This window comes from Lemur catta, chromosome 1 (assembly GCF_020740605.2).
Source record: "Lemur catta isolate mLemCat1 chromosome 1, mLemCat1.pri, whole genome shotgun sequence".
Lineage (NCBI taxonomy): Eukaryota > Metazoa > Chordata > Mammalia > Primates > Lemuridae > Lemur > Lemur catta.
Genome location: NC_059128.1, coordinates 117,877,694 through 117,903,748, shown reverse-complemented (window position 1 = coordinate 117,903,748; position 26,055 = coordinate 117,877,694). Strand labels below are relative to the sequence as shown.

General features: G+C 54.5%; 1 protein-coding gene across 6 annotated transcripts in view; it reads left to right on the top strand.

Moving 5' to 3' along the window:
* Positions 1-24,575, top strand: part of EPS15L1 (epidermal growth factor receptor pathway substrate 15 like 1) — a 97,576-nt gene extending 73,001 nt beyond the window's left edge. For 2 of the 6 annotated variants that reach the window (XM_045551281.1, XM_045551325.1), the window contains exons 22-25: positions 3,208-3,340; positions 6,865-6,912; positions 18,483-18,688; positions 23,258-24,575. In XM_045551281.1, coding sequence (XP_045407237.1) covers positions 3,208-3,340; positions 6,865-6,912; positions 18,483-18,688; positions 23,258-23,404 — 534 coding nt within the window. In that variant the 3' untranslated portion in view covers positions 23,405-24,575. Of the gene's footprint in view, positions 1-3,207; positions 3,341-6,864; positions 6,913-18,482; positions 18,689-23,257 lie in introns of those variants that run through there. The other 4 variants (XM_045551290.1, XM_045551298.1, XM_045551291.1 and 1 more) reach the window with 4 other exon arrangements.
* The last annotated feature ends 1,480 nt before the right edge of the window (positions 24,576-26,055 follow it).

Below are 26,055 nucleotides of genomic sequence, written 5' to 3'. Positions count from 1 at the left end.
TAAATGACACCAGCTTGCTTTAAAAGCAAATTCCCCAAAATATATTTTTGGGGAGCATTTGAGAATAAAAACAAGAGTCTGACTTACTTATTTCACACTCCGTGCCCCAAGGAAGGCCATCTATGAAGTACTTAATTGGTGTTCAGCCCATTTTTAGCAACTTCCCAATCACTTTTTAAAGCTATGCGTTCGTACTTAGGGCTGCTTTTTAAAGGTCAGAGCCGTTTGCTTTGAGCCAGTTCTTTAAACAGTGAACCCAAACCTGTGTCTCTCAGAGCCGGTTTTCATAGTAGCTTTTCTGTCTGTCTTTTATTTTAAGCACACTTCACTCCTGCCGAGCCCCTGACAGCTTTACTGAAACCTTTCTAAAAATAGCAACTTTCCTTGAAGCTGCTGCCCTAGTAGGAAAGAATTGAGTCCCCAGAGAGATGTCTTAGGAAATGTGAAGTCATGAAAATTGGGATTGGGAAATGACTCGGCGTTTTGGCATTAGGAGCGATAGAGTTCACCGTTGAGGGGGTGCCAGGCGTTTACAATTGGAACCCTGGCATCTGCAAGGAGCCGATTGGCCCTTCGGGTTCAAATGTAAGCGGGAGGCGCTGAGCCTGCTTGGCCTGAGATGTCCCCAGTCAGCCTAGGGGATGACGCAGCTCAGGTTTGAATTCGTCACCAGGTCTTACACCTTAGGGACTTCAGGCTGAGCGTACCCTTAGAGCCCAGGTCTTACCGCACAACCCAGAGGACAGAAAGGCACCCCTTGGTCCTCAGGGCCAGTGGCTCAATTTGAGTGGGGAGACATGGCCCAGAAGGCAGCATATGCCGAGGGTGGACGAAGAGACACAGAGAGGTTGTCCCCTCCGTGCCCCTTCCCCGGAGCACCAGGATGAGGGCTGGGGTCCACTCGGGCTTCACCTAGTCCTGCTGCCTCTCTGCTAAGTGGTTTCCATTCCTGCCTGCCTAGCTGAAGTTGTGCAGAGAGGGCAGGTGCAGTGGCTCACACCTATAATCCCAGTACTTTGGGAGACTTATGCAGGCGAATTGCTTGAGGCTGGGAGTTTGAGACCAGCCTGGGCAACATAGCAAGACCCCATTTAAAAAAGGGGGGCTCCCTCCCAAGGCCACTGGCTAGGTTAGGTGAGAAGATCAGTGCGGAGTGAGCGTTTCCCACCTGGGTGGCTCCAGAGAGCCGAGCAGCACCCAGGGCCAGGGCTAGGTGGGCTGCTGTGTGTGCAAAAGCCCTTCCGGCCCCTCCTCCTCCCTGGGGCCCCTGCCAGTTACCTGTCTCGGGGACCTGGGCGTGGGTAGGGGTGGCTGCCTCTTGCAGTGGGGCCTTGTCCCTGATGCAGCTCTGCCTGGGCCGAGCGGCCGAGACTCTGCGACTAGACGTTAGAGGCCAAGGTGGCCGACACTCTGCGACTCGTCACTAGAGGTGGGGTTGACCCTCCCTGCTCCTCCAGCAGTCTATGGGGTCCCAGTTATCTAAGGGAACCCCTTAAAGGTGCCTTTGTGTTCTGCTTTGTTCTCTGTCGCTAGCCCTGCCCTAGTGGGGGGACAGTTAAAAGCCCCCTCCCAGCCACTCCTCCATCTCTCACTGTGGCCCGTCCCCACCCCACACTGAGTCCCCCCCCACCCTCTTTGTAGTTGTTTTCTATTGTATTCCGCCCTCTCCCTGCCCCCAGTAGAAAGTAATTTTCTCCCTCCTGGGGCTCCCCAGCCCCTTTACTCAGGCACCTGTGATGCAGCTCTGCCTCATGCCCCTCACTTTGCACGTGGGGAAACTGAGGCGCAGTGGAGTTCATGCTGTGCTGGTGCTTGAGGTGAGGGGCAGGCGTTCCCATGGGAGGTGGCACTCAGAGGCGTGTGCTGACCCTGTCCACTGCCGGAGAGGAAGGGCCTGCGCTTGCCCTCCAGGTGAGAGCCCTGGAAGCCAATCACAATGGCGCCGTGACTTGTGTCCCATTGGGCAACAGCATGGTGTTGGAGCAGGCATGGATGGTAGGAAGGGGCCCCAGGGAGAGCCCTGGGGCAGGATAGGGCACCCACAGTGTCTGAGGAAGGAGACAGGCTCCTCAGCGGGAGACCCATGTGCACAGGGCCCAGAAATGTGGGGCCGAGTCAGCGTCCGGGGATCACAAGAGAATCCAGGGACTGAGTCGTCATCGTGAGGGGATGGGGGGGGTAACCTCAGGGATGAGGCTGAAGAATCAGGCAGCGGGGGCAGCAATGGAGGGCCTGAATGACTTAAAGAGCCCAGAGCTACCTGTAGGTGTGGGCCGTCCAGGGCTACCTGCCTACCTAAGTATCACCTCTGCGTATCGACCTTCTCCCTGTCCATCCCTGCCCCGACCCCCTGAACCCCCTCCCTACCTGTCCTTCCATCCACTCGCCTACCACTCATTCCGCCACTCATCCACTTATACATCCATCTGCCCACCCACTTGTCCGCCCCCATCCCCCTATACCACCACCCAGCTGTCTATAACCGTCTCTGTCTAACTGCTCAGAGCTGGGGTGACGTGATCCAGTTTGGGTTTGAGGCAGTAGGTGTGGGGGTGAGCAGGTGCAGGGGTGGAGGAGGCTGCTGGGGGCTCCAGGCAGAGGTGGTCAGAGTCCGATGGGGGGTGGCGTGGCTGTGCTGATGGGTGGGGTTGGGCTGGGCACGTGACCTGGGTCAGTCATGGGATGTGGCATGTGGGCAGCCCAGGGGTGAGGAGGGGGGATCTGGTGCCAGCGCCTGGAGCTGCCTGTCCCTAACCGGAGGCTGTGACCACACCCGCTCAGCTGGGAGGCATCACACTGGGGTCCACGCCGAGCACCACAGTGGGTCCAGGCGTGAGGGTGGGGTGCGTCTCTGGAGTGTGAGCAGGAGGCCCAGGGGACCCTGTGTGCCAAGTCCTGGAGTCAGGAAAGACCCCAGCACCACCACTCCCACCTGTGCAGGTGGGATGGCAAGCGCAGCCGGGGGTGCCCTCAGGGGACAGGGCTGCTGTACGTCAGGTAGCTTGCCTCTCGCAGGCCACAGGTCCTTGAGGGTGTAGGAAAGCAGGGACCTTTCAAAAGACTCGGGTCCGAGCAGGGCCATGGCATGCAGCCTGGAGGGTTGGAGGCCTCGCCAGGGGCCTCGGTGCGTGAGCATCTGCTCAGTGGACGTCCATTGCCTTCGTTTTAATGACTGTTTTTGCCTCTGTTTCATGTCCTCTCTTACAGCCCCCAACTTCTGGCCCTTTCACCTCCTCCTTGGGAGGGGCAGGATTCTCAGATGACCCCTTTAAAAGTAAACAGGACACTCCTGCTCTGCCTCCGAAGAAACCCGCTCCTCCACGGCCTAAGCCGCCCAGCGGTCAGTACGCTTTCTTCTCTCACTGCCGCCGCCCGCCGATGCGGAACAGCGGGGGACCCAGGGCCCCCCATTCACCAGCTAGAGTAGAAGCAGATGCCCTGTTGATGCATGCTGAGCAAGAGGGTCTCCCCAGCACCTCCCACCTGCCTGCCCTCGCCCCCATCCTGTGGGCCCCTTGGCTCCAGGCTCTATGCTGGGGTCTAGAAAACCCAGGCCTCAAAGCCCTCCTTGTGGCCCCTGCCCAAGCATGTCAGTGCCACCCCGGCACCCTGGCTACACCTCAGGAAGCACCACGGGCCTCGGCCCCCGGGCTGCTCTGGCCCCTTCCTTTACCCCCAGCACTCCAGGAGGGCCTGGAGTGGGGATGGCAGCAGAGGCCGCCTGCTCGGTCCAGCCCTCCCTGGCTGGTTAAGGACTCGTGCTGGGGGCCGGGCGCGGTGGCTCACGCCTGTAATCCTAACACTCTGGGAGGCCGAGGCGGGTGGATCGCTCGCGGTCAGGAGTTCGAGACCAGCCTGAGCAAGAGTGAGACCCCGTCTCTACCAAAAATAGAAAGAAATGATTTGGACAGCTAAAAATCTATATAGAAAAAATTAGCCGGGCATGGTGGCGCATGCCTGTAGTCCCAGCTACTCGAGAGGCTGAGGCAGTAGGATCGCTTAAGCCCAGGAGTCTGAGGTTGCTGTGAGCTAGGCTGACACCACGGCACTCACTCTAGCCCGGGCAACAAAGCGAGACTCTGTCTCAAAAAAAAAAAAAAAAAAAGAATTGAAAAAAAAAAAAAAGGACTCGTGCTGGGAAGGCAGGGAGTCTTCCGTGGCTGTGTTCGGTGCAAGAAGAGGCAGGATGGTGCGGGCCTCCCCGCAGCCCTGCTTCTCGGCACACACTTACGAGCAAGGTCTTCCTGCAGACCCTGCCTGGCCTCTCAGTGGCTGGTGCTGCCGGGTCTCCCAGCCTCGGCCCTCGGCTCTGCTCTCGGGAGAGTCGAGTGTGCCCCTGAGGATTCTGAGGACTTTAAACTCACTCATGGGTTTTCTCTCGTGTGCTAGAGATAGGCTGGCAGGCCCATTTCCCAGACTCTCGGGCAGAAAGCTGTTGCTTCATGTGGCAGAAGGAGTCGCTGCAGTTCTCCAGTCTGTGTCCCCAGCCCCTCATTGCCCGTTTCGTCCAGGCCTGGCCTGGGACTTCCCTTCTGTTTTCTAGTCTCCAGGCAAGTCTCACCTGCACTGTCCCTGGATTGTGGTGGCCACAGGAGACCCACACGCCCCCATGGTTGTGCCTTCTGTTACTCGGCTTTCCCTAGACAGGTGTGCCCCCTCCCAGCCCCACCGCCTCTGCAGTGGGGTGTAGCACTCACCTTCCAGCCTGGACTCGCCCCTCCCCTTGAATCCACCCAGTGGGCTCCACTTGTGGCTCCGTCATCGTTGCAGGTCCTTGAGCAGATCTTAGTAGGCTCTCCTTGCACCCAGCTCTACAGTTATTAATACCAGTGACCCTCGATCCCGCATATGGGCCACCGGTCAGTAGGGATGAGCAGAGGGGAACTTATTTTAAAAACACTGGCCAGGCGAGGTGGCTCACGCCTGTAATCCCAGCACTTTGGGAGGCTGGGGCAGGAGGATCACTTGAGGCCACGAGTTCGAGACCAGCCTGAGCAACATAATGAGACCCTGTCTGTAAAAAAATGAAAAATATTAGCCAGGCGTGGTGGTGCACGCCTATAGTCCTAGCGACTCAGAAGGCTGAGGCAGGAGGATCACTTAGGCCCAGGAATTTGAGACTGCAGTGAGCTATGATTGCGCCACTGCACTCCAGCCTGGGTGACAGAGCGAGACCCTGTCTCTACAAAAAAATCTAACCAAACAAAAACCCACTGCCTCTCCTGTCCTGGTACCTGGCCTGGCCGCCTTTTGGGAGGACAGTGAAGCGGGCTGCAGTGATCAGGTTGGCTTCCTTGTTGATGAGTCATGAAAGAAAGTATGACCAGAGGGCTGTGCAGATTTAGAGCAGATTGTCTGTGAACCGTGAGCAGATAACAGATGGGTAAAGAGATCATTTCTGTAAACCACACATCAAAGGCACTTACCATAAAATGGAGGAAAAAAAAACAACAAAGGAATTCCCTTCTATCCATGAGAGGCCACCAGCACCTTACATAGAGGCAGTGGCTCTGAGGGGACCCTTGTCGGTCTCCTGATGGATGGCATGGGGCCTGCTCATTCTGTCTGAAAGACAGGAGCAAAAGCATGCATGCACACACATGTACACATACATGCATGCACACATGCCTACATGCACACAGATGAGTACATGCATAGTCACATACTACATGCACACAGTTGGCACACATGTCCATGCGTACACACAAGGGCACATATTCACATGCATGTGATACATGCATGCACACTTGTACACACACTTGCATGCACACACATGCCTGTGTGTGCATATACATTTTCAGTGCTTGTGCGCACATGCACATAGGCAGAATGGCATGTGAATGCACACACATGCACACAGGTGAGCACACACATTCACATACTGCATCACACATGCATGCTCATGTATGTGTGCACATATCCATACGCATGCACACACAAACACATACGTACCCATGCATGCATGCTCTCCATGCTTACATGCATGCATTCATTCACGCACACATGAATACTTGTATATATAGATTCTTGCACACATGCATATTCATATGGGAATGTGTATGCAGGCATATGCGTGGAGGGCAATGCTGTATTTGGTGGGCCCTGCGGAGGAGCCATCCCACTCAGTAGCTCAAAGGCACAGAGCTTCATTTTGAGTGTTTCATGGAAACTGTCACCTCCACCTCCCCGCCTACCTGAACCCAACTGGGTCTGCTGTTGAACTTTTCCTCAGCTGTCACCTCCCCTTGTGTCTCCCTCTGCGAGCCTACCCACCCCATTTTGGCTTCTATTTTTAGTGTACCGTGGGCTTAGAAAGCAGAGAATGCTGGTTAAAAGTGGGATGTTCAGCAACCGGGGTTTGGAGGACCCCTTTGGACCTGGCGTCGGAGTTGAGGCTTTTTGTAGAGCCATGTCAGGATTTGCTTTGGCTTGGGCCACTGCACTTTTATTCTGCTGTGGTCAGCGAGGTGCTGGGGGCCCTCGGTGCCCTCTGCAGAACTACATTAACATTGATGGGCCCTCAGGAAGCACTTGCTCAGCTCTTCCCTCAGCAGACCCTAGCAAGACCTGTGAGAGACAGGACAGGTGTGCTGTCCCTTTCGCAGAAGAGGACAGGGGATCAGAGGTCGTGGAGAGTGCCTGAGGTCATTCATTGAGGTGGCTGCAGGGCCAGATCTAGACCTAGTGACCTGCTTCCTGCCCAGGCCTCACCCTACTCCCTTAGACAGCAGTAATATGGACCAAGCTGTGCGATTCGGAGTGTTCTGGAAAATGGTCGATGCATGTGCAGTGTTTTAATCTGTGAGCGACTGGGGGATATTGGTGTGGAGGCCTCAGTGTCTCTCATTTGATTCTTTTACCTAGAAGCAATGGCTGAACAGAAAAATTCTGCGTTGTACACGCTGCTGGGTGGTAGGTACAGACTGTACAGGGACTGCCGTTTGAGCTTCCAGCACCGTTTCTGCTGCAATTCCACACTAACATCTAATGATCTGAATGCCACCGGCCGTGCAAAACGTGGGACCGGGGGTGGCCTTTTAACAAGTCGCATGTTGGTGGGGTGTGTGTGGCTCTCTACTGGGAGACGAAGGCAGCTGCTCACCCTGCCCTGGTTCTCTGGTCAGGGGACTCGGAGCCCAGCCCTCCACAATTCCCTTCCCACTTCCCAGCCACGCGGCAGCTCGCTGGGTGTCTGGCCATTAGCAAGAGAGGTCAGCAGATGAGTGTCAGATGAAGTCCCGCTCAGAAAGTTCATCTGGAAAACATGAGACACGTCTCTTGTTTCCTTGGCTTCTTAAGATGGGAGATGGCGGCCGGGCGCGGTGGCTCACGCCTGTAATCCTAGCGCTGGGAGGCCGAGGCGGGTGGATCGCTCGAGGTCAGGAGTTCGAGACCAGCCTGAGCAAGAGTGAGACCCCGTCTCTACTAAAAATAGAAAGAAATTATCTGGCCAACTAAAAATATATATACAAAAATATTAGCCGGGCATGGTGGCTCATGCCTGTAGTCCCAGCTACTCGGGAGGCTGAGGCAGTAGGATTGCTTAAGCCCAGGAGTCTGAGGTTGCTGTGAGCTAGGCTGATGCCACGGCACTCACTCTAGCCTGGGCAACAAAGTGAGACTCTGTCTCAAAAAAAAAAAAAAAAAAGATGGGAGATGGCCAAGCCTGTGTCCGTATTTTTTTTTTTATTTTGTTTTTAAGAAAACATAAAAGTCCAGCAGTTTGAAAATGAGGGAATGGCTTTTCTGCCCTGTGTGCTGATTCAGCCTTTTCTCAACCTCTGAGAGACCATGTGTCCAGTGTGTGGTGAGACCACCTTCACCTGGGCACTCTCAGTCCCTCAAGGGCCTTGTAGGTGCTGGGGCTTTGTGGGAGAAGTGTTGGTCCCAGCGTGGCTGAGTGCGGGGGAGGGACGGGTGGGAGCCCCTGTGGCACTGGTGCTTGGGTTGTGACCCAGTGGAGAGAGACAGACCAGTAGACAGACTGTCTAATGATGGCGGTATTTCTTACAAACCATGCACGAAGCATCGTACCTGTGTTCTCGGAAATCACGATGAAGGAAGACTCTCTTCCATCATCTCACCGCCTTGCCTGGGAAGCCACCTGATGTTGCCACACGCCCACCCAGGGCTCGTGTGTCCCAGGGGACCTGGAGCGCTCTAGAAACCTGCTAGGTCTCTGCGCCAGGAAATGGCTCCAACACGAGAGGCCAGGACAGGAGACTCTGAGTCCACTTACCTCTGGCCTCGGGGCCATCCATACCACTCCAACCCAGGAGGCTGCTTGATCAGGCTGGTTTCTGGACATTGTAGAAAGGTCTCCTGTTCAGATTCCAATCCTGCTACCAACTGTCTTCGGGGCTCTGGGTGAGTGACTTAACCTGGCCAAGCCTCAGTTTCCCCACCTGAACATGGGACTGAGTCAGGGCTAGCAGGTGGGTGTGTGGGGAAAGCCTTGCAGCAATGTGCTGTGTGTGACCTGCATCCCTTCCCCCACCCCAGGGAACAGGGACCAAGACGCAGCGTCCTCCGGCTGTGGGCGCCTTTTCCAGGAAAGACAGAGGCTGGGCCAGGGCGTTACCGAGGGGCCTTTCCCCCACGAGACTGCGGTTTCGCAGAAATCTCTTCCCTTAAAAAATGTCGGCATGCAGTGAGTTGAGCTTCACAGAGGGCTCCAGGGTCCCCTTGGGCTGTCGCCGGTACAGGACCAAGTGAAGGTTGGGTCTGAGTCACATTTGGATTTTTGGTGCTATAGCTCTTGTGTTCTAGAAGCTGCAGTTTTCAAATTCTGTGGGAGCCGCTTGTTTTGTTTTTTACTGTTTAAAGCTCGATGGAGGTTGAGTTGATGTTGGATATGTACAGCACATATTTACCGCTGGACAAGTGTCAACCTGGGCAGTCATGGTAGGGACCCTCCCCACCGGGGAGCCCCATGGAGTTTCCTCAAGGGAGAACTGCGGTCACATCTTACACCTGAGCAGCCCATGGTTGGCCACCTGCCCCCCACACCAGATACTCAGTTCTCTCCCAATCCCAGCCAAGAAGCATCTCCTGTGGACATTCAGGGTCATCTCCAGGGGCACGCACAGAGCTTTGGTGTCTGCACTAAGTTCTCTGTGCCTATAGGTCTTTTCTAGAAAGGTCTATCAAGGTATTAAGTAAGCAGCAGGTGTCTGTGTGGGGCAGAAGAAGCTGGTTTCTTCCAGGCAGATGCAAAACAGCCCCAGCAGGCGGCTGAAACCTGTCAGTTAAAGTTAGGTTAAAGTTAGCCCTGGTGCACACCCCCCCCAGGTAAACAATGGTGTATTTTCTGCAACGGACCAGAGATCGAGATCAGTCAGAACTCACCGCTGAAGAGTTTCTAGGTAAAAGTTGTTGATTTGCAAAGAGAGAAACAGATTTTTTTTTTAAGTGCAGGAAACGGCTGTGTGGGTGTCAGTGATTGGGCCTCGGGCCGGCTGCGATAGTGGGATCCTGCAAGGGCCCCACCCTTGCCACTTCCTGCCAGCGCAGCCCTGCGGTGCGGTTGCTGCAGCGCCCGGGTGACACCAGCCTGCGAGCCTCCACCGCTAACCAGCCAGTCACCTTTAACCTCTCTCCAATTTAATGATCACTTTATTACTGCTGACGACCTTTTCACCTCCTAAACAAAGCCCTGCGTGTGATGATACTGCTCAGGGTGCCTTCTTGCCCCCTCCCCACAATTCTCCTCATGCACTTTTACTTCACTTGCTCGAGATGCAATTGAACCAGCATCCTGTTTGAGTCACACAGCTCTCTCAAAAAAAGAAAAGACAAAAATCCTTTCTCCCCTAGCAAACGAGTCCCCTCCCACCCCTGCATGTGGAGTCCCCACAGGGCGGCCATGGGTTCTTGCGGACCACTGGGGGGACCAGCACACAGGACAGGGTCACAGCAGAGGAAGCCTGAGTTCCTGAATGACGCCAGCTCCTCTCCTCCTCTGAAGTGCCCCGTCAGGGTGGAAACCAGGGTGGTCTGTGGTCTCTCCTGTCATTTTCGCGTTTGGTCCCAAAACCCCTTGTTTGTTGCACAAGATCCAATTTTAAGACGGCATCTCCATTTGAGCCGTGCGGTTAGCACCTCAGCCTTGAACTTAACTACTTTAATTCCGTTCCCACGATGATCTCAAAGAGATAATTTCGTGGGTACATGTGAAGTTTTAGAACGGCACAAGTGGTTCCACCATCTCGAGGGACCCGGAAAATGCTGGCACTTGCCTGCCAGCCAGGATTTGCATGTGGGGGCTGCAGAGGAGCCTAAAGTGCTCAACGTTGTGCAGTCCCCCTTTTTCGTCCACTCTCACCCTGTGCCCCCTGGCACTGCTATGGTCAAGGGAACTTTGGGGCTTCCTCTGTCCCAGGGCTGGGTGTGACCTGCGGACAGCACAGAGGGTTCCCAGCCCGGAAAGGTTCCCGCACTGGGGAGAGGGAGGAGTGTCAACCTCTTGCATATAAGCCGCCTAGAGGCAGGTTGCTGTTTGGGGCGATTTCTGTTCTGTAAAGTCCACTAAGTTTGAAAATAGAAGCATTTGCCTACCTCGGCACACACCCACCCTCTGTACCCAAAAGGGCGGGGATGGAGTGGGTGTCATGTGACTGGGCTGTCATCTGGTGTTCAGTGGGGTGCACATGCTGGGCCTGGGGTCCTGGAGCAGAGGAGTCAGGGCTCAGCCAGCCAGGGGTCTGGGGGGCCGTGGGGTGGGGTGTAGGCCCAGAGAGGCCACCAGCGACCCCGAATCTGAGTGTGGGTATGACCAGACAGGGCCCGAGTGTACCTGCCACCAGGACTTCCCCAGCCCCTCGCTTGGCAGAGGCTCCACCTGCGTCGGGGTGAGGGGCCCAGGCAGACACGTCAGAAGGGGGCTTGGGACTCAGGCTGCAGCCCCGGGCACAGCCTCCCTGCTTTTCTGACAGGATGAATGTGGCCCCTAGTCTTCCATCTCTCCTGCTGAAAGCACTGAGTCAGCACCCCCTAGTCCTGCCATTGCCAACGGCAACAGTGCATGCACACAGGTGACGGGAACCTGGCCCCAAACAGAGCAGGAGGAGCCCTCCACCCAGACCTGACTCTCCGAGGTGCCCTCCCCGCCATGGGAGCTCCTGCGCATTTCACTTCCTCCCCTCCACGGGGGCTCGTTCACATCCTTCCACCCCAGTGCATACGCGACCCCTAACCAGCTGGCAGACCCGCGCACGGTGTTCTTTGGAGACTTTGTTAAATGTGGGCATGGCACCTCCCTGCCCTTTGCAGAGGTGGCGTTCTGGCGAGGTTGCTGCTCTCTGCAGGGAGGAACAAAGGCCGGGCTCCCCCTGCCTGGCTTACATGTAGATAGTGTCTCCCTTCGGAGAGCCCCTTGGAGGGGACAGGGCCAGCACCCACGGGCGCTCAAGCAGATTGAATCAAAGGTGCCCATCACAGAACAAATGCAATCTTTCCAGAAAAGCAGAACTGGGACACCTGGCCGTCTATTATTTTTGTTGTGAAGACTCACTTGTGATTTGTAGATTCATTTCCAAATCATGTACCCAGCCCTACACACACACACACACAGTCACACACACTCACACACACTCACACACACACACATACACACACACATACACACACACACACACTCACACACACTCTTTTGCTGCAGAGCTAACGTAACCCCAGGCAGGCTTAATGTAAATGTCATGAGTCTTTTGCGGTAACCTCTAGAAAATTGTTACTTCTCACTTCAAATGATATTTGTCTTCTGGGGACCCAAAGAGTGTGGCTATTTTTCTCCCCTTTTTCTTTTCCTTGTAACAGTGGAATGAGACCCCGGCCCCCAGGCTGGTCAGCCCGGTGAGATTTCCACAAGCCCTGGTCGCCCCACACGCTTCCCAGAGGCTGAAAACATGACCAGCCATAGGTGGATCACAGTAAATATTTGTTCAGCTTTTCTCAACAATTCAGAACCAAACCTCATCCTGTTCCCTTCAATGCATTAAGCAGATTTTCTTAAAATTTGGTAAATATTTTTAGTGGAAAATCTCAATGCTGTGATCCGCGGGGACCTCAGATTTTTATCTCCCGGGGCTGTGCTACTTGGCACAGCTTTGATCTGCTGCAGTGAGAGCGCGGGGCTGGCGTCTGCAGGACTCCCGGCTTGCAAGCGCCCTACGTGGTCCTGCGCACCACCCATGTTTTTAAAATTCGGTCTTCTCGCCCACCTCCCATGGGAGCCAGAGGAAGGCATTGAAATGCCCTGGAGAAAAGCGGTCTTTTTCAGTGCAAGTCCCTGAGTGATTGTGAATTTTAAAAATTGTGCTCTGGGCACCCTGGCTTCTCTCTTTCTCCCTTCTCCCCCCAGCTAAACTGCTTTTGTCGGCCAGGTGGGGAGGGAGGAGCAAGGGCACAAGTCAGTGGCTCTGGGTGAGCTTGGCCCCAGTGGTGCCCCGTCCCGGGCAGCAGCTCTGCAGCTCTCTGTGTGCTGTGACTCTCAGAAGCCAGCTGTGTGGCCGTTCTGTGTTGTGCAGCATGAGTGACAGTTGTGTGTTATGCAGCATGAGTGACAGTTGTGTGGCCCTTTTCTGTTACGCAGCATGAGTGACAGTTGTGTGGCTGTTCTGTGTTGTGCAGCATGAGTGACAGTTGTGTGGCCCTTCTCTGTTACGCAGCATGAGTGACAGTTGTGTGGCCGTTCTGTGTTGTGCAGCATGAGTGACAGTTGTGTGGCCCTTCTCTGTTACGCAGCATGAGTGACAGTTGTGTGGCCGTTCTGTGTTGTGCAGCATGAGTGACAGTTGTGTGGCCCTTCTCTGTTACACTGCATGAGTGACAGGTGTGTGGCCGTTCTGTGTTGTGCAGCATGAGTGACAGGTGTGTGGCCGTTCTGTGTTGTGCAGCATGAGTGACAGGTGTGTGGCCGTTCTGTGTTGTGCAGCATGAGTGACAGCTGTGTGGTCATTCATGTTGTGCAGGATGAATGACAGTTGTGTGGCCGTTCTGTGTTGGGATAAATGGGAGTTGTGTGAACAACTTGTGTTGCATAGGACAATGGCTGAGGTGAGCAGCTGCCCTGACCACAAACCTTTTGTTTTTTTGTTTTGTTTTGTTTGTTTATTTTGTATTTGTCTCTCATCTCCAGTCCTGCATGTTCCAAGTACAGCACTAAACTGTATACACAGAACCCAGCAAGGATCTGACTGGATCCAGCACATACACACACACACTCTCACGTGTGTTTTTGGTATCTTTATTAATTAGATTAAGACCCCACATCACCTGAAACGTCTTTCTTCCTAAGTAACAAACTTAAACCAAAAGAGTTTCCTTTCTTCCAGGTTTTCAAAGGTGTTCACCATTTTTAGAGTTTGCGGGGTATGTGTATTCTATTGTTTTGTCCCGACCCCAGCTTTTGGGGACCCTTCCGGCAGGAGTTTTCCGACAAAGCGAGACAGAAAAGGCAGAACCTTCACTGGCCAATGTGTGTCCAGAAGCCCGGCCCGGGTCCCGGGTGCCAGGCGCACTTGTGGCCCTGAAAAGCTTAAGAAATAGGAGAATTAAAGAAATTTCTACTAGGGTGGAGCCGGCCACCGAGTTTTTTTTTTAACAGCACACACTGCGGTAAACCATTCGGTTCATATTGTTTTTGCCAAAGTCAGTCCTGTGTGTGGTTTCGGTACACCGCTTGGGTAACTGTTGAAACTGCTGTGGTTTGAAAATAAGTTCTATTTTGCCTTTTCTTCAATCTTACATTCCTCGTGCCCCCTGTTAATGAAGACTCACCGTGGGTGTCGAGTGAACACGTCGGGGGGTCTTTAACTTCATTTGTGTTTATTCTCTGCCTTCTGCTACGCTGTGGGGTTGGGCAGTTCCCGCCACAGAGATCTAGGAATGATGGCGCCAAACCATGTGCCAGGCATCATGCTGGCTAGTTTTTAATGCCGATTTTTGTTTGTTTTTTTAACAAATGATTTCTGACCCCTTCTCTGATACACACCTCCCTAGAGATCCTGGAGCTGGGAGAAAGCACGAAGCCCTGGCTTTGAATGCATCGTCGTGCGTTTGTTTCAGGGCTCAGAGGCATATTAAAGTCATTTTGTCACGTTTGAGATAAGCTATCCTTCAGAAAATCGGAAAAACGATTAAGGATTTAGCAGAAGTGGTTACATAAAAGCAGGAACTAGACCCAGTATGTTTTAAAAGTACAGTTGCTAAAAATAAGTCAGTGTGCAAAAGTGGGAAGTTTGGGCCAAGGGCAGTACCCCCGCAGGGCTGGCCCCAGCTTCTTTGCACAGCCTGAGATCCCCGGCAAGGTCTACAGCTAGACAGAGGACTCCGCCGACCTGGAACATGCCAGGTCCAAATGCCGCCTCTGTACCAAAGCGCAAACACAGACACTCGAGAAAAAACCGTTTTTTTCCCCTCTGAAAACAAGAGGCGAGCAGTTGATGTGCCCTGGTTTCATATTAACATTGTCATGATTTCTAAATAACAATGGTTTCGGCAACAGAGCAAAACCCGGCGCAGGCAATTCTTGGTGTGAACAGAGCTTTTCATCTCTTCAGTAATCTCTTTGCTCTCAGAAACCTCAGCTCGAAATTGTAGCAGGCTGAATTCTTAAACCGCCCCTCCCAAAAAACAATTTTTTTTTAATCCCCCAAACCGAGGGAGGAAGATCTTCTCTGAAAAGAAGAAGAAAAACAGCTCAGAAATGACAAATTTATTTGAACCTCTGCACCACGGTGGACACTGTGGGGGGCCTGGCTGGAGTCGGCCTCCTCTTACCCCCTGCCCAGACAGTCGCAGGTCTGCCCCAGGTGGTCAGACCCTGCAGGAGGTCCCAGGGGGCTGCACTGCGTCCTGGAACTTTCATCCTGTCCCCTGCAAGTGCTCACTGTTTCCTCTGCTAGAATTTTGCCATTAGATCCACATCATTTAAGTATTTGAGAGACAGTCCGCCCAAGCACCAGCATTCAGTATTCTTTCCTGCAAACAAGGAAGGCCTGGTGCTTTTATTCCCTCCTGGTTGCCCAGAGGTGTTACCCCAAAGGGCCCTGTGCCCCTCGGGACCCGTGGAGTCTGTGTGGGCAGCACCTGGCTCACGAGGACCCACCGAAGCCTGTTGCGTGCTGAACCCCAGGCTGGCCGGCACCAGGGACACAGGGCAGTATTGACTGGCACCTGCATTGTGCTGGGCCCGGCCCTCACGGAGCTGACCCTTCCACGTGCCAGAGGACAGAGCTGCGTGGGCCCCTGGGGGAGAGGGGGGCTTCCAGGTGAAGGGAGAGGCCGTGCAGAGGCAGGGAGGGGCACGAGAGACTGGCTGTGGCCAGTCTCTTCCCCTTGCAAACCCAGGGGGGTACAGGACATGCCGTTTGCCAGGGCACCCCTGCCCGTGGCCGTGGTGTCTCCGTGCACACACCTGCTCCCAGTCAGCCATGCCCTCTCCCCACCCCTGCATGATTCTGTTGGAGCAGCCAGGCAGTGTAAACAGCAGAGGGCAATTCCCACAACTCCAAATTCAAGATGTCAGCAGGGGTGGTTCTCCTGAGCCCTGTCTCCTTGTGTGGTCGTCTGTGTGTGTGTCTGCGTCCTGAGCTCGTCCTCTGAGGACAGCAGTCACTGGGGCAGGGCCCACCCTGATAACCTCCTTTTCATACAGTTGTTCCTTTACAGAGCCTTTCTCCAAATACAGTCGTGTCCTGAGTTAGGCGTTAGGACTTGAACATGTGCATTTGGAGGGGGTGGCATAGTTCAGCCCTTTTCTTGAATTGGGAAATTGAGACTGAGAGTGGCCTTGCAAAGCCGAGGTGGGTGGCTGCTATGCCCCTCACCATCTTCAAGGGGCACATCTGCCCCACCCCACGCAGGGCAATCCCTGCCCTAGGGCTGGCCCCGCATGCAGAGCCAAGCACAGGTGTGACAGGGGGTTCCTCAAGGGGCTTCTGCCAGACAGCGCTGCTTGCAACGGCTTTTGGGAGTATCTTCCCGGCAGAGCCAGAAAAGAAGCACCGGGTTTGGGGGCTACTGGAGAAGGAGTTGTGCCCAGACCCTGGGGAAGGCTGTCAGGAGAGAGGTTGGTGCCGGTCATTGGGATCTTCCCGATTCATGGGAATGTGTCCACCCGAGATGGGGCGGGGGTGCAACGGAGTGTGCATTTTAGAAAGCTTCGTTCAGCAGAGGGATTTGAGTGTCAGGCTCTACTCTAGGCAGGGGGCACACAGGGGTGGACACCAGGGCTCCCCAGCCTCATGGAGCTGCCTGAAAGAAGATGCGCAGTGAAGTGACCTGACCGCTGGGCTGTATGACAAGGGGTGCAGAGACAGCGCCTGAGAGGCGTCTGACCTGACCCAATAGCTGCTTCCAGGTGATACTAGAAGGACCAGAGCCAGGTACAGGCAGAAAGGTGGAGGCCAGGAGGCTGGGTAATCCCAGAGCAGTGAGGAGGGCTGAGTGGAGGGAAGGAAGAGCCACTCTGCCAGTGGGTTTGGCCCAAGGGAGGGAGCTGAGGTGGGAGAGCTGGAGGTGGCACACCCAGGACAGCATGGGGTCTACAGTACCCTCCCGCAGAGCTGCCTGTCCTCCTCTGAAGGAGCAGGGAGTGTGTCTGACGCAGGGGTTGCCTGGGCGGGGACAGTTCTTCAAGGCCAGTGGGACAAGCCGGGGGCTGTGGCCGGGCCAGACCACCCTCCCGTGGCCGTGGCCCCACCCCAAATGTCCTGACTACGTCTGGGTGAGGCTTTCTATGGGAGCAGGTGCTCCTGGTGGGCTCTGCCCCGTGCTCACCTCTGTTGGTTCCCCGATGGCCTGTGACGTGCGATGCTCATGGCTGTGCCCCCAAGGCCGTGAATGAGGCTGAGAGTAGACTGGGCCGGCAGTTGTCCCTTACGCCACCCGGCTCCAGCTGGTCCCAACTGAGAGACAAAGTGCTATTTCCAGGCCAGGTGGCTCAGGCCTGTAATCCTGGCACTCTGGGAGGCTGAGGTGGGAGAATTGCTTAAGCCCAGGAGTTGGAAGTTGCAGTGAGCTGTGATGACGCCACTGCACTCTAGCCAGGTGACAGAGCGAGACTCTGTCTCCAAAAAAAAAAGTTCCGTGTCCAGAAGGCGGGCTGCAGGCCTGGTTCCCACCTGCCACACAAGCACCAGGTGCCTGCTGTGCGTGCTGGTGCAGGTCACCTCGTGTGACCCACTTTGCAGATAAGGAAACTGAAGCCAGCTGGGAGGGAGGCGCTTGCCTTTGCCAAGGCCCCAGGGCTAAAGGTGGGAGAGGCAGGCTGTGACCCTGGAGCCCTTAGGGGCACCTTGGGGCCCTCAGAAATGTGGCCTGGGAAGGGTGACCTGCCAGGAAAGCGAGAGAATGGCTTTAGGTCTGGGCATGGAGAGCGACCAAGGCCAGTGAGGAAGTCGGGTGTCCCCGGGCTGGGGTGCTGCAGGGGTCGGGTGCAGCCAGGAGCCAGGGTGTCCTCTTGACGTGCAGCCAGAGGTCCAGCATCAGCTGTGGAGTGGCAGGTGGCTCTTGGTTTCATTTTGAACGTGAGCTTTGAAACCTCAAGGGTCACCATGGGCAGCTCCGTTAACAAATTGGAATCGTGTCAAGTGCTGAGGAGCTGCCAGCCTGAGGTGACGGAGTGTCTGGCCCCCTGGGCGCTCCGACCACCCTGGGCACTGGCTGGGAAGACAGAGCGGAGCGGTGTCCAGCAGGAGCATCGGGTCAGCCCGGCGGGTCTGCAAACCGCAGATTCTGTGAGGCTCATCTCCCAGGGACCTCCCGTCACTGAGCAGGTCTCGAGAGGCCATCAGGTTCCTGGTGGAATGTTCCGGCATGTTGGTAGGATGCATTAGGAGAAGCCACCTGCCCTCAGGCCACACCCCTTTATGGTCTCACGGCCTCATTTCCCAAACAAACCCTGCCCCTCAGAGCTACCAGCACCGCAGGGGCGGCAGAGCGCATTTGGTGAGCCACCCGCAGACCCCGTCGCTAACACGCCTGATAACCCCGCCACGCTGTGGGGTTAATCCCCCTTCTTATTGCAGGTGACCCTCCCCCCCACCCTTTTTTAATTTTTAGAAGCTTGCGGTGTATTTTTCTGCTCAGCCATGATTTTGTTTAACACAGTGTGGTAGTAAGTGTGTTGCTACGCTCACGCAAATCACTTTGAGATGCGCCTGCATGTGAGCTTTTTAAGGACAACTCTCATGTTTTAGCTGGCGTGTGTGTGTATGTGTTTGTGCATCTGTCATCCGAAGTGTTTTTATTGTGTCGTCCACAACCTGTTAAGCCCCTGGGGTAAAGCCAGCTAGAACTAGGATTTCCTGGGGTCTGTCCCCTTAGCTGAATCACAGGCCCCCGCCACCCCCCCCCCCGAGACGCAGCAGGGTGTCCAGCCAGGGCAGCGCCTCTGCTCTGTCGGTGCCGAGTCACTTATATTTCTTTCTTTCTCCTTTTTTTTTTTTGTTTTTGTTTTTGTTTTCTCCTAAACTTTCCAGGTAAAAGTACACCTGTAAGCCAGCTCGGCTCTGCAGACTTTCCCGAACCCCCCGATCCATTCCAGTCACTTGGGGCTGACAGCGGCGACCCGTTCCAAAATAAAAAGGGTTTTGGGGACCCGTTTAGTGGAAAAGATCCATTTGTCCCCTCCTCTTCAGCTAAACCTTCTAAGGCCTCTTCCTCGGGCTTTGCTGACTTCACCTCTGTAAGTTGAGTCCTCCGCCCCCGCAGCATCCCCCGCCCCCCCCTCCCGCTTGCAGCTCTTCCGGGGCGATTGATTTATTTATTTACGTATTTATTTTTGTCTCTTTAAATTGGCAAAGCTCCCTGCTTTTCCGTCTCTCGGTACCTCACGCTATCTGGCCCTTGTGTTGTTTGTTCAGTACTGCTGCCTCTGTAAGAAAAACTTTCTCAATAATAAAAGAGCGGTTTGTATAGTCCATGATGAGGGGCACGTTTTCTTCCAGCATGGTGGCAGAACATGCCCACCTCTGTCCCTCACAGTGGACTCTTTATATCATTTCCGTTGCATGAAGGCCATTGTGTTCACTGATTGTTTGGAAGCCAAGATGGCAAACGCTTCCGAAGTATGAAAACAAGATTGCGCAAGTCACATCAGGGTTCCGCTGTCCCCAGAAAGGTCTTTGTGCAAAAATTCTGATGGTTCTGCCTAGATGTGTTTTGTGTGCAGCAAGTACCAATTGAAGGCCCCAGGCAGGACAACAAATGAAGAGCAATGTGGGTTTTTGGGTTTGTTTTTTTTTTTTAAGCTTTTATTTCAGTTACCGGCTACAGTGAAAAATCCAATCTACAACAACCCATTCTGAAGCCCTTTCCTTTTGCCAAAACCAAAAAAGGGGCTCCAAAAAGCTGCTTAGCAAAGTTAAGTGCCTTTTCAGAAGCTGATCCTGGGATTTTGAAAGCCTGGCTTTGTTTCCTCCGTGCGGAAAAATATTCCAGATTGTCGAATGGCATCGCTTGAGGGAGTCCTTCAGTCCCCTCCCCGGTGCACAAAAGTCTTGTTCTCTGAGAGGTGGAGATGCTGTCTTCCCAGAATCAGTTTCACCCTGTGTTGGGTACCCACTTTTAAAAGTAGGTTTTCCTCACTCAAATCTGTCAAGTATTTTGTTTTGTCACTGGGTATGAGATACATTATTTATAGATGGCTATTTCTTTTAAAACAAGCCCGGACGTATCAATGAACAAAAACACCCAGTTTGTTTCAGAGCCACCTTGGTGACGTCCACCGTGCATGGCTATCCTGTGGCTTATTTAAAATTGTCCAAGACCCTGACACGTTCCTGGCCCTTGGCGACCTGCACATATTTTATGACTGCAGTTAGTTTGATTTTGTTGACAGTCGGCGCACACCGTGGATGTATACAAAACGGTGACGTTGTTAATCAAAGCCAGAAACAAAACCCGCTTTATCTCGAGTTTCTTGAATAGCCCTCCATTTATTTTCTGGTGGAAAAATATTAAATGCTGATGGAAAAAAAAAAAAAAGCCGTTCACGCATGACTCAGGTACTCTGTCTCCGACAGGGAAAAGTTAGGCGAGTGAAGCTTGCATGAAGAAATGAGTGTTCTCTTTCTGAAATGAACAGTTCTATTTCCTGTGACCCCCACCCCCACCTCCAAAGGGCTCGTTTTTCAAAAACATTATTTTTAAAAAACACCCAAGGCCTGAAGCTGTTGTTTGGCTTCCCATTTCTGGTTGTTCCAGAACAGTCGTTAGCTTTGATTTGAAAACACTCCTGGGTCATTCATCACCGTCATCTCCAGGCGAGAAATCAAACTGTGCCCAGTCTAGTATACATCTCTGCTGGTCTTCTGTTTAAAATCACCTTTCCCACTGCAAACGGCCCGGTTTTTCCAGAGGCAGTTATCAGATAGTGCAGTTTGGCCCACTCTGGTGGGATGTTGGTTGAGCAAAGACGGGACTTGTCATACCATAGTCTAAAAGTGCCCATACCCATCCTTTCTGCGGGGACTCAGGACAGCTTTCCATGTTTCTGGCGTCCGGGGGCTCAGCCAGTGGTGTCTAGGTTCGGTGGATCTTGGATGTTTGTGTTAGCTCAGAAGAGGCCACAGCTGGTTCCTCCTGGTTGAATATTTCCGCATCCCCCAGTCCATGCTAAGAGGTCTCGAAATACCCAGCAGATTGGTGGTGAAAATCTTTCGCGTCAGATGTTCTGAGAGTGCTGTCCAGGACGTGTTGTCACCCATGTGAAGCAACTCAATCCATGCTGGCAGTCAGGGGGACCGATGTCACCCGCACGCTGCTCTCGATAACCCCCGCTGTGCTGCTCTGGAGCTCTCTCCTGTACAAGTCCCCCATCAATGGGTTGTTTGTGCTTGTAGCGGTTCACGGGAAACCTCTACCTTCTCTGGTATTTCTTTTAAAACAAGACTTTCTGTCTCAGGCGAACGTGTTTATTAGGAAGTGGCATTTATAGGTTAGCAGAATGGTTCTTTTTTCTTTTGGCTTTTCATATGTCTGCATTAAGAGTAGCACAGATATCAGATCTGCTAAGCTGTGCTTTGTGTTGTGTAACAAGTTGGATGCAATTTCCACGTCAGAGTAAGTGCGTGAAAGGGAGGCAGCTGCCAGTGTCCTGCACGCAGTTGGGTGCGTTCTGATGCCTCCGGGCGCAGGTGTCCATTCCCAGCAAGGAGACTTGCTCACCGGGAGGCGCTGGGCACCTCTTGGGGCTGTCCACCATGCCCTGTGTGCCACAGGTGTTCCAGATTCTGGCCCGTCTCAAAGTGGCCCCATCCAGGGCTAGGAAGTGGTAAAAATTTTTTCCTCGTTCGAGACACACAGGGAGCTGCAGAGACCTCGCCCAGACACCACTGACCAACGCGTCTCGCAAGTGTGTGCAAACCTCACCATGCAAGTCTTGGTGTCGGATTCCTGAGCCAGCCTTGAACCAGTCGACTCCAAAGGCACCTGGAATTTTCTCGTCGGCATGTTTAATTTGGAAATGCAGACCCCTCCAGTGGGGGGGCTCTTGTGTGACATTTGGGGACACGCAGGCTGAGCAGGGCCAGAAAAGGCCAGGGGGCTTATGGTTTGGACCCAACAGGCCTGTTACTTGGCTGGTTCGGGGCTTTGATCCAGATCAGGGCAGCGGCTCCCGTAGCTCCTCCCCGCGAGGTCCGCGGGGCTGGCGGTGGAGGGCGAGGTCCCTGTCAGTGGCACCGTGGAACGGTTTCCACCAGCATTTGTTGTTTTTTCCTTGTTTTTCTCCTGATGAGGTGTTGGAAAATTCTCCAAAGCCTGGGGGGCGGGGGTGCGCTTATCTGTGGCCTGTGGTGGGAACACAAAGGCTGTGATGTCCTATGGGCAGTGCCTCTAAGGAATCAGGCCTCAGCCATTCCTCTGGGAGACGTTTTTCCTCATACTGCCCCCCGCCCCAGCTGTCCCCTGCCTGAGTCCCAAGGCCAGGTGGAGGGAGGCCTCCTGGGCTGTGCACCTCCTTGTTGCCGCGTCTGCCTCCAAACCAAGCTCCTCCTACCCGTCCCTCCTCATGCCAGCCGTCAGGCCATGAAACCTTCAAAAACTGCCAGTCTGAAGCCGTCCTGCTCGCTCACCCACGGAGCCTCCCCGGGGGATCACCACTCCTCCCAGCCCACGCAGCTCCCGGTGACCCCAGGGTGGGGCACTGGGCCTCACACCTGGGACTGCACAAGGGCCAGTGCCCATCTGGCCCCCAGGGCCCGAGGCCGTCTTCCCCATCAGTCACAGCCAATAGCCAAGGCCCCCCTCGGGCCCAGGGAGGAGGTCTGGAGTGTGGGGCCCTCCCCCGTCCCCTGACATAGTGTCCCCAGCTGGTCAGAGGGGCATGGTGACAGGGGGCTGACTCCCCGGGTGTCATGCCGGCTCAGCACTGTGTGTGGAGTGGCTGTGGGTGTTCACACGCACACCTGGGGGAGTCTGCAGGGCCCCCACGAGGGCCTGGCCTGGTGTTACCCCAGCATGTGGCAGAGAATAGGCCAGAGGCAGCGCTTCAGAGAGAGATGTTGATTAAGGGAAATCCTTTAAGTCCCCAAGCAGGGGACAGCTTTCCTTGGGTCCAACAGTGCTGGAGGCATCTCAGCATCTCATGCAGGGAGGGAGCACAGAGTGATGGGGACATCAGGGAAACGAGGACCCACGCTAGGGGAGCGGCTTGTGGGATGTGGCTTTTCTTTTCATAGCTAAGATACTTTCAATGGTTTGAGATTTCCTGCCTCTGGATCAAGGTGGTTTTCTCCTGCCCTTTTTTTTTTTTTTTAAAGTGGTTTTAAAAAAATTGAACGTTTCAGAAAAATACCCCAATAAAAACTCCTTATGGCAAGTACGTGCTAGGGCTTTGGTCAACGTTCAAGTACACAGTGACCCTCAGCGTGTTGCAGAGCATGGCTGGAGGTGGGAATGCTGCGTTTCCAGACGGCACAGTTGTCCCTGCACCCTGGGCTTCAGAGCCCCTTGACGCATCTGATGCTCAGACGTGGGCACCTGAACACACGTGCGACCGAGCCTCCCTTTCTCTGTGCCTCTTGACTGCCAGCATCTTGGAACCCAGCCTGTCCTGGGTTCTGTGCATGGGGCAGGGTAGCTGGTTCCTCTGAGGCCCAGAGGTTGCGGCTAAGGTCACAGCCAGCCATGTGTCCCCCCCTTCCACACCGCCTTCCAGATGAGGAGTCAGGGCCCCGCCTTGCAACTCCCCCAGAGCTGGCAGGTCTCAGCCCCCGGGCCGTGTAACCCACCTGTTGCTTTTCCTTTGCAGTTTGGCAATGAGGAGCAGCAGCTGGCGTGGGCCAAGCGGGAGAGCGAGAAGGCGGAGCAGGAGCGGCTGGCACGGCTGCGGCGGCAGGAGCAGGAGGACCTGGAGTTGGCCATCGCGCTCAGCAAGGCCGACATGCCCGCCGCCTAGGCGGGGCCGCGAGTGAGGCTGGGACAGTGCGGGCAGTGCGAGAGGGGAGACGACGTGTCTATATACGTACACACACACACGCACATGCTCAGAGCGGTCCCCGTTTCACGTTGTGACATGCCACAGCCACCATATGTCAAGGACTAGGCACCCTGCAGGGCTCGTTCCAGGTGTGCAAACGCAGCCGTGGACACAGGTGTGAAAGGTCACGTCTCCTGGGGAAGTGTCTTGCACAGGCTGCCTCGGCCGCTCTCCACTGTGCCGTCCCCCGAGGGCTGATGGCGTCCAGCTCTTCCTCCGAGGGCGCGCAGGGCGGCCGGCCGAGCGGAGGGAGTGCCAGGGGCCTTCCTGCCCTGCCCCCCGCAGCCACAGACGCCCCACCCTCCGCCCCAGCCCGTCCCCACATCCGGCGAGACACTCCCCCAGCGATGTATGCATTCGTTGTATAAAAATGAAGTTTGAATGATTAATATAAAATATTTTAATAGAAAACACAAGAATCTTCTTCCATCTGTCCAAACACTGTTTTCCTTGCATCGGTGTCGTGGGAGCAGATCAACTGCGGAAAAATAGGTCGAGCATTCCTGTCTCAATGCTCAGTTTTGGGAGACACTCTAGGGCCACAGAGAAAGCCAGTTTTGGAAATTTTGCAGTTTTCCAAAATGCATCTCCAGTCCCCCCACCCCTCACAAAGAGTGTCTTTGAAAGCGTTGGTTGTGCCATCGTCACAGCCCAAGCACGTTGACACGACTACAGTTTGCACTTCCTGCACGCAGTTTGCAAGGCCGTGTGTGCACCAGGGGCAAGGCCAGCGGGTCTTTGCGCCACCAGCCCTTACTCAGAACTGGGAGGCGGGGAGCCTTCAATCAGGACACAGCTGATTCCCTTAGAATGTTCTGCTTGGACATAACTGTTGGGAGGGTCCCAGAGGCTATTGAGGATATTGCAGTTTCCCTTCCACCCCCCACCCCGATCCCTGCTTTGTTTCTCACTGTCCCCATGCAGGTGAGACATGCCAGGTTGGTCTCTTTCACATTAAGATGATTAAAAACCTGTGAAGTATTTCTAACTCCAGGTCAACCCTACATACCAACTGGCGGCAGAGCAGCCTGAGCACCGCCAGATGTCTTTGTTCTGTTTCTATAACCCACAGACTGGATCATTTATAAAGAAAAATTTATTTCACACAATTCTGGAGGTTGTGAAGTTCAATGTCAAGGTGCCGACATCCAGTGAGGGCCTTCGTGCCCACGTCATCCCGTGTTGGGAGGTAGGAGGAGAAGAGGGCGCATGAGAGGTCTGAGCTCGCTCTTGCAATGTCCCCCCGCCCCCCCAGCCCTGCCCAATAAGGACGGGAATCCGTCTGCGAGGCAAAGGCCTGTATGGCCCGATCACCTCCTGGCATCGTCCCGGGGACGATAACTGTCAGCACGGGCTTTGGAGGGAACATTCAAACCGCAGCACCAGAGAAACAGCAGAGAGCTGGGCAGATTCACAAGGGGGAGATGCAATTGTCCAGAATGGTCCATCTCAAAATCAGCCCTTATTGGGAATCAAAAAGCAGGTGCAGGCCCCACCCCTTCTCCTCGTACAGTGTGAGTGTGGGAGGAATTCCGCTCTTCCTCGAGAAGTTACCTCTCTGTTCGCTCTGTCTCTCTGGGAACGTCTTTGCTGGCTCCCTTCCCGTGGAGCAACCTGCAGTCCCAGCACTCTGGGAGGCTGAGGCAGGAGGATTCCTGGAGGCCAGGAGTTCGAGACCAGCTTGGGCAACATAGTGAGACCCCCATCTCTACAAAAAATAGAAAAATTAGCCGGGCATGGTGGCACATGCCTGTAGTCCCAGCTACTCGGGAGGCTGAGGCAGGAGGATTGCTTGAGCCCAGGAATTGTAGGTTGCTGTGAGCTAGGCTGACGCCACTGCACTGTAGCTAGGACAACAGCAAGACTCTGTCTCAAAAAAAAAAAACAAAAAAAACCATAAGGAAGAGGAAATACAGTTCCTATTCCTCAAGTGAAAGTGTATCATGACAAAGGTCTTCATCCTCATCCTCCTCATGTTGAATAGGCGGAGGAGGAGGGAGAGGAGGGGCTGGCCTTGCTGCCTCAGGGTTGGCAGAGGCGGAAGAAAATCCACATGAAAGCTGTCCCGTGCGGTTCAGACCAGTGTTGGTCAAGGGTCAAATGTGAGCCGTAAATTGCAGGTGACGGTAGGTGTCAGGGAATGCAGAGATTGACCCAAGACGATCTGAGTCCTTGGTCATCTTCCTTTTCCATGCTGCAGACGACGATGGGTCCCTGTGGCTCTGGGTTGAGGGTGGGGTGGGAGGAGGATTCTTTGGTGCCCCTGGAACAGCCTTGCTTCGCTGTTGGGGGCCTGGCGGGGAGTCTGTGGACTTTGTGAACTCTAAGGTGCTTCTAATCCCCTCTGGAAGAGTCAGCAGCTTCCAGAACTCGGTCATGGCTGGGGCAATTCCTGCGGCTTCCTTCCTCCAGCAGGGGAGCCCCCGAGCCACGTGCCCCTGCCGTCACATCCCTTCAGGGAATGCACTGAGTCACCTCTGTCCAGGGTGGTCTCAGCTTTGTCACTGTGCACAGGTGAGGCCACACTCTATATTGGGCGTGTGACCTCACAGTTTTCAGAGTGATTCAAC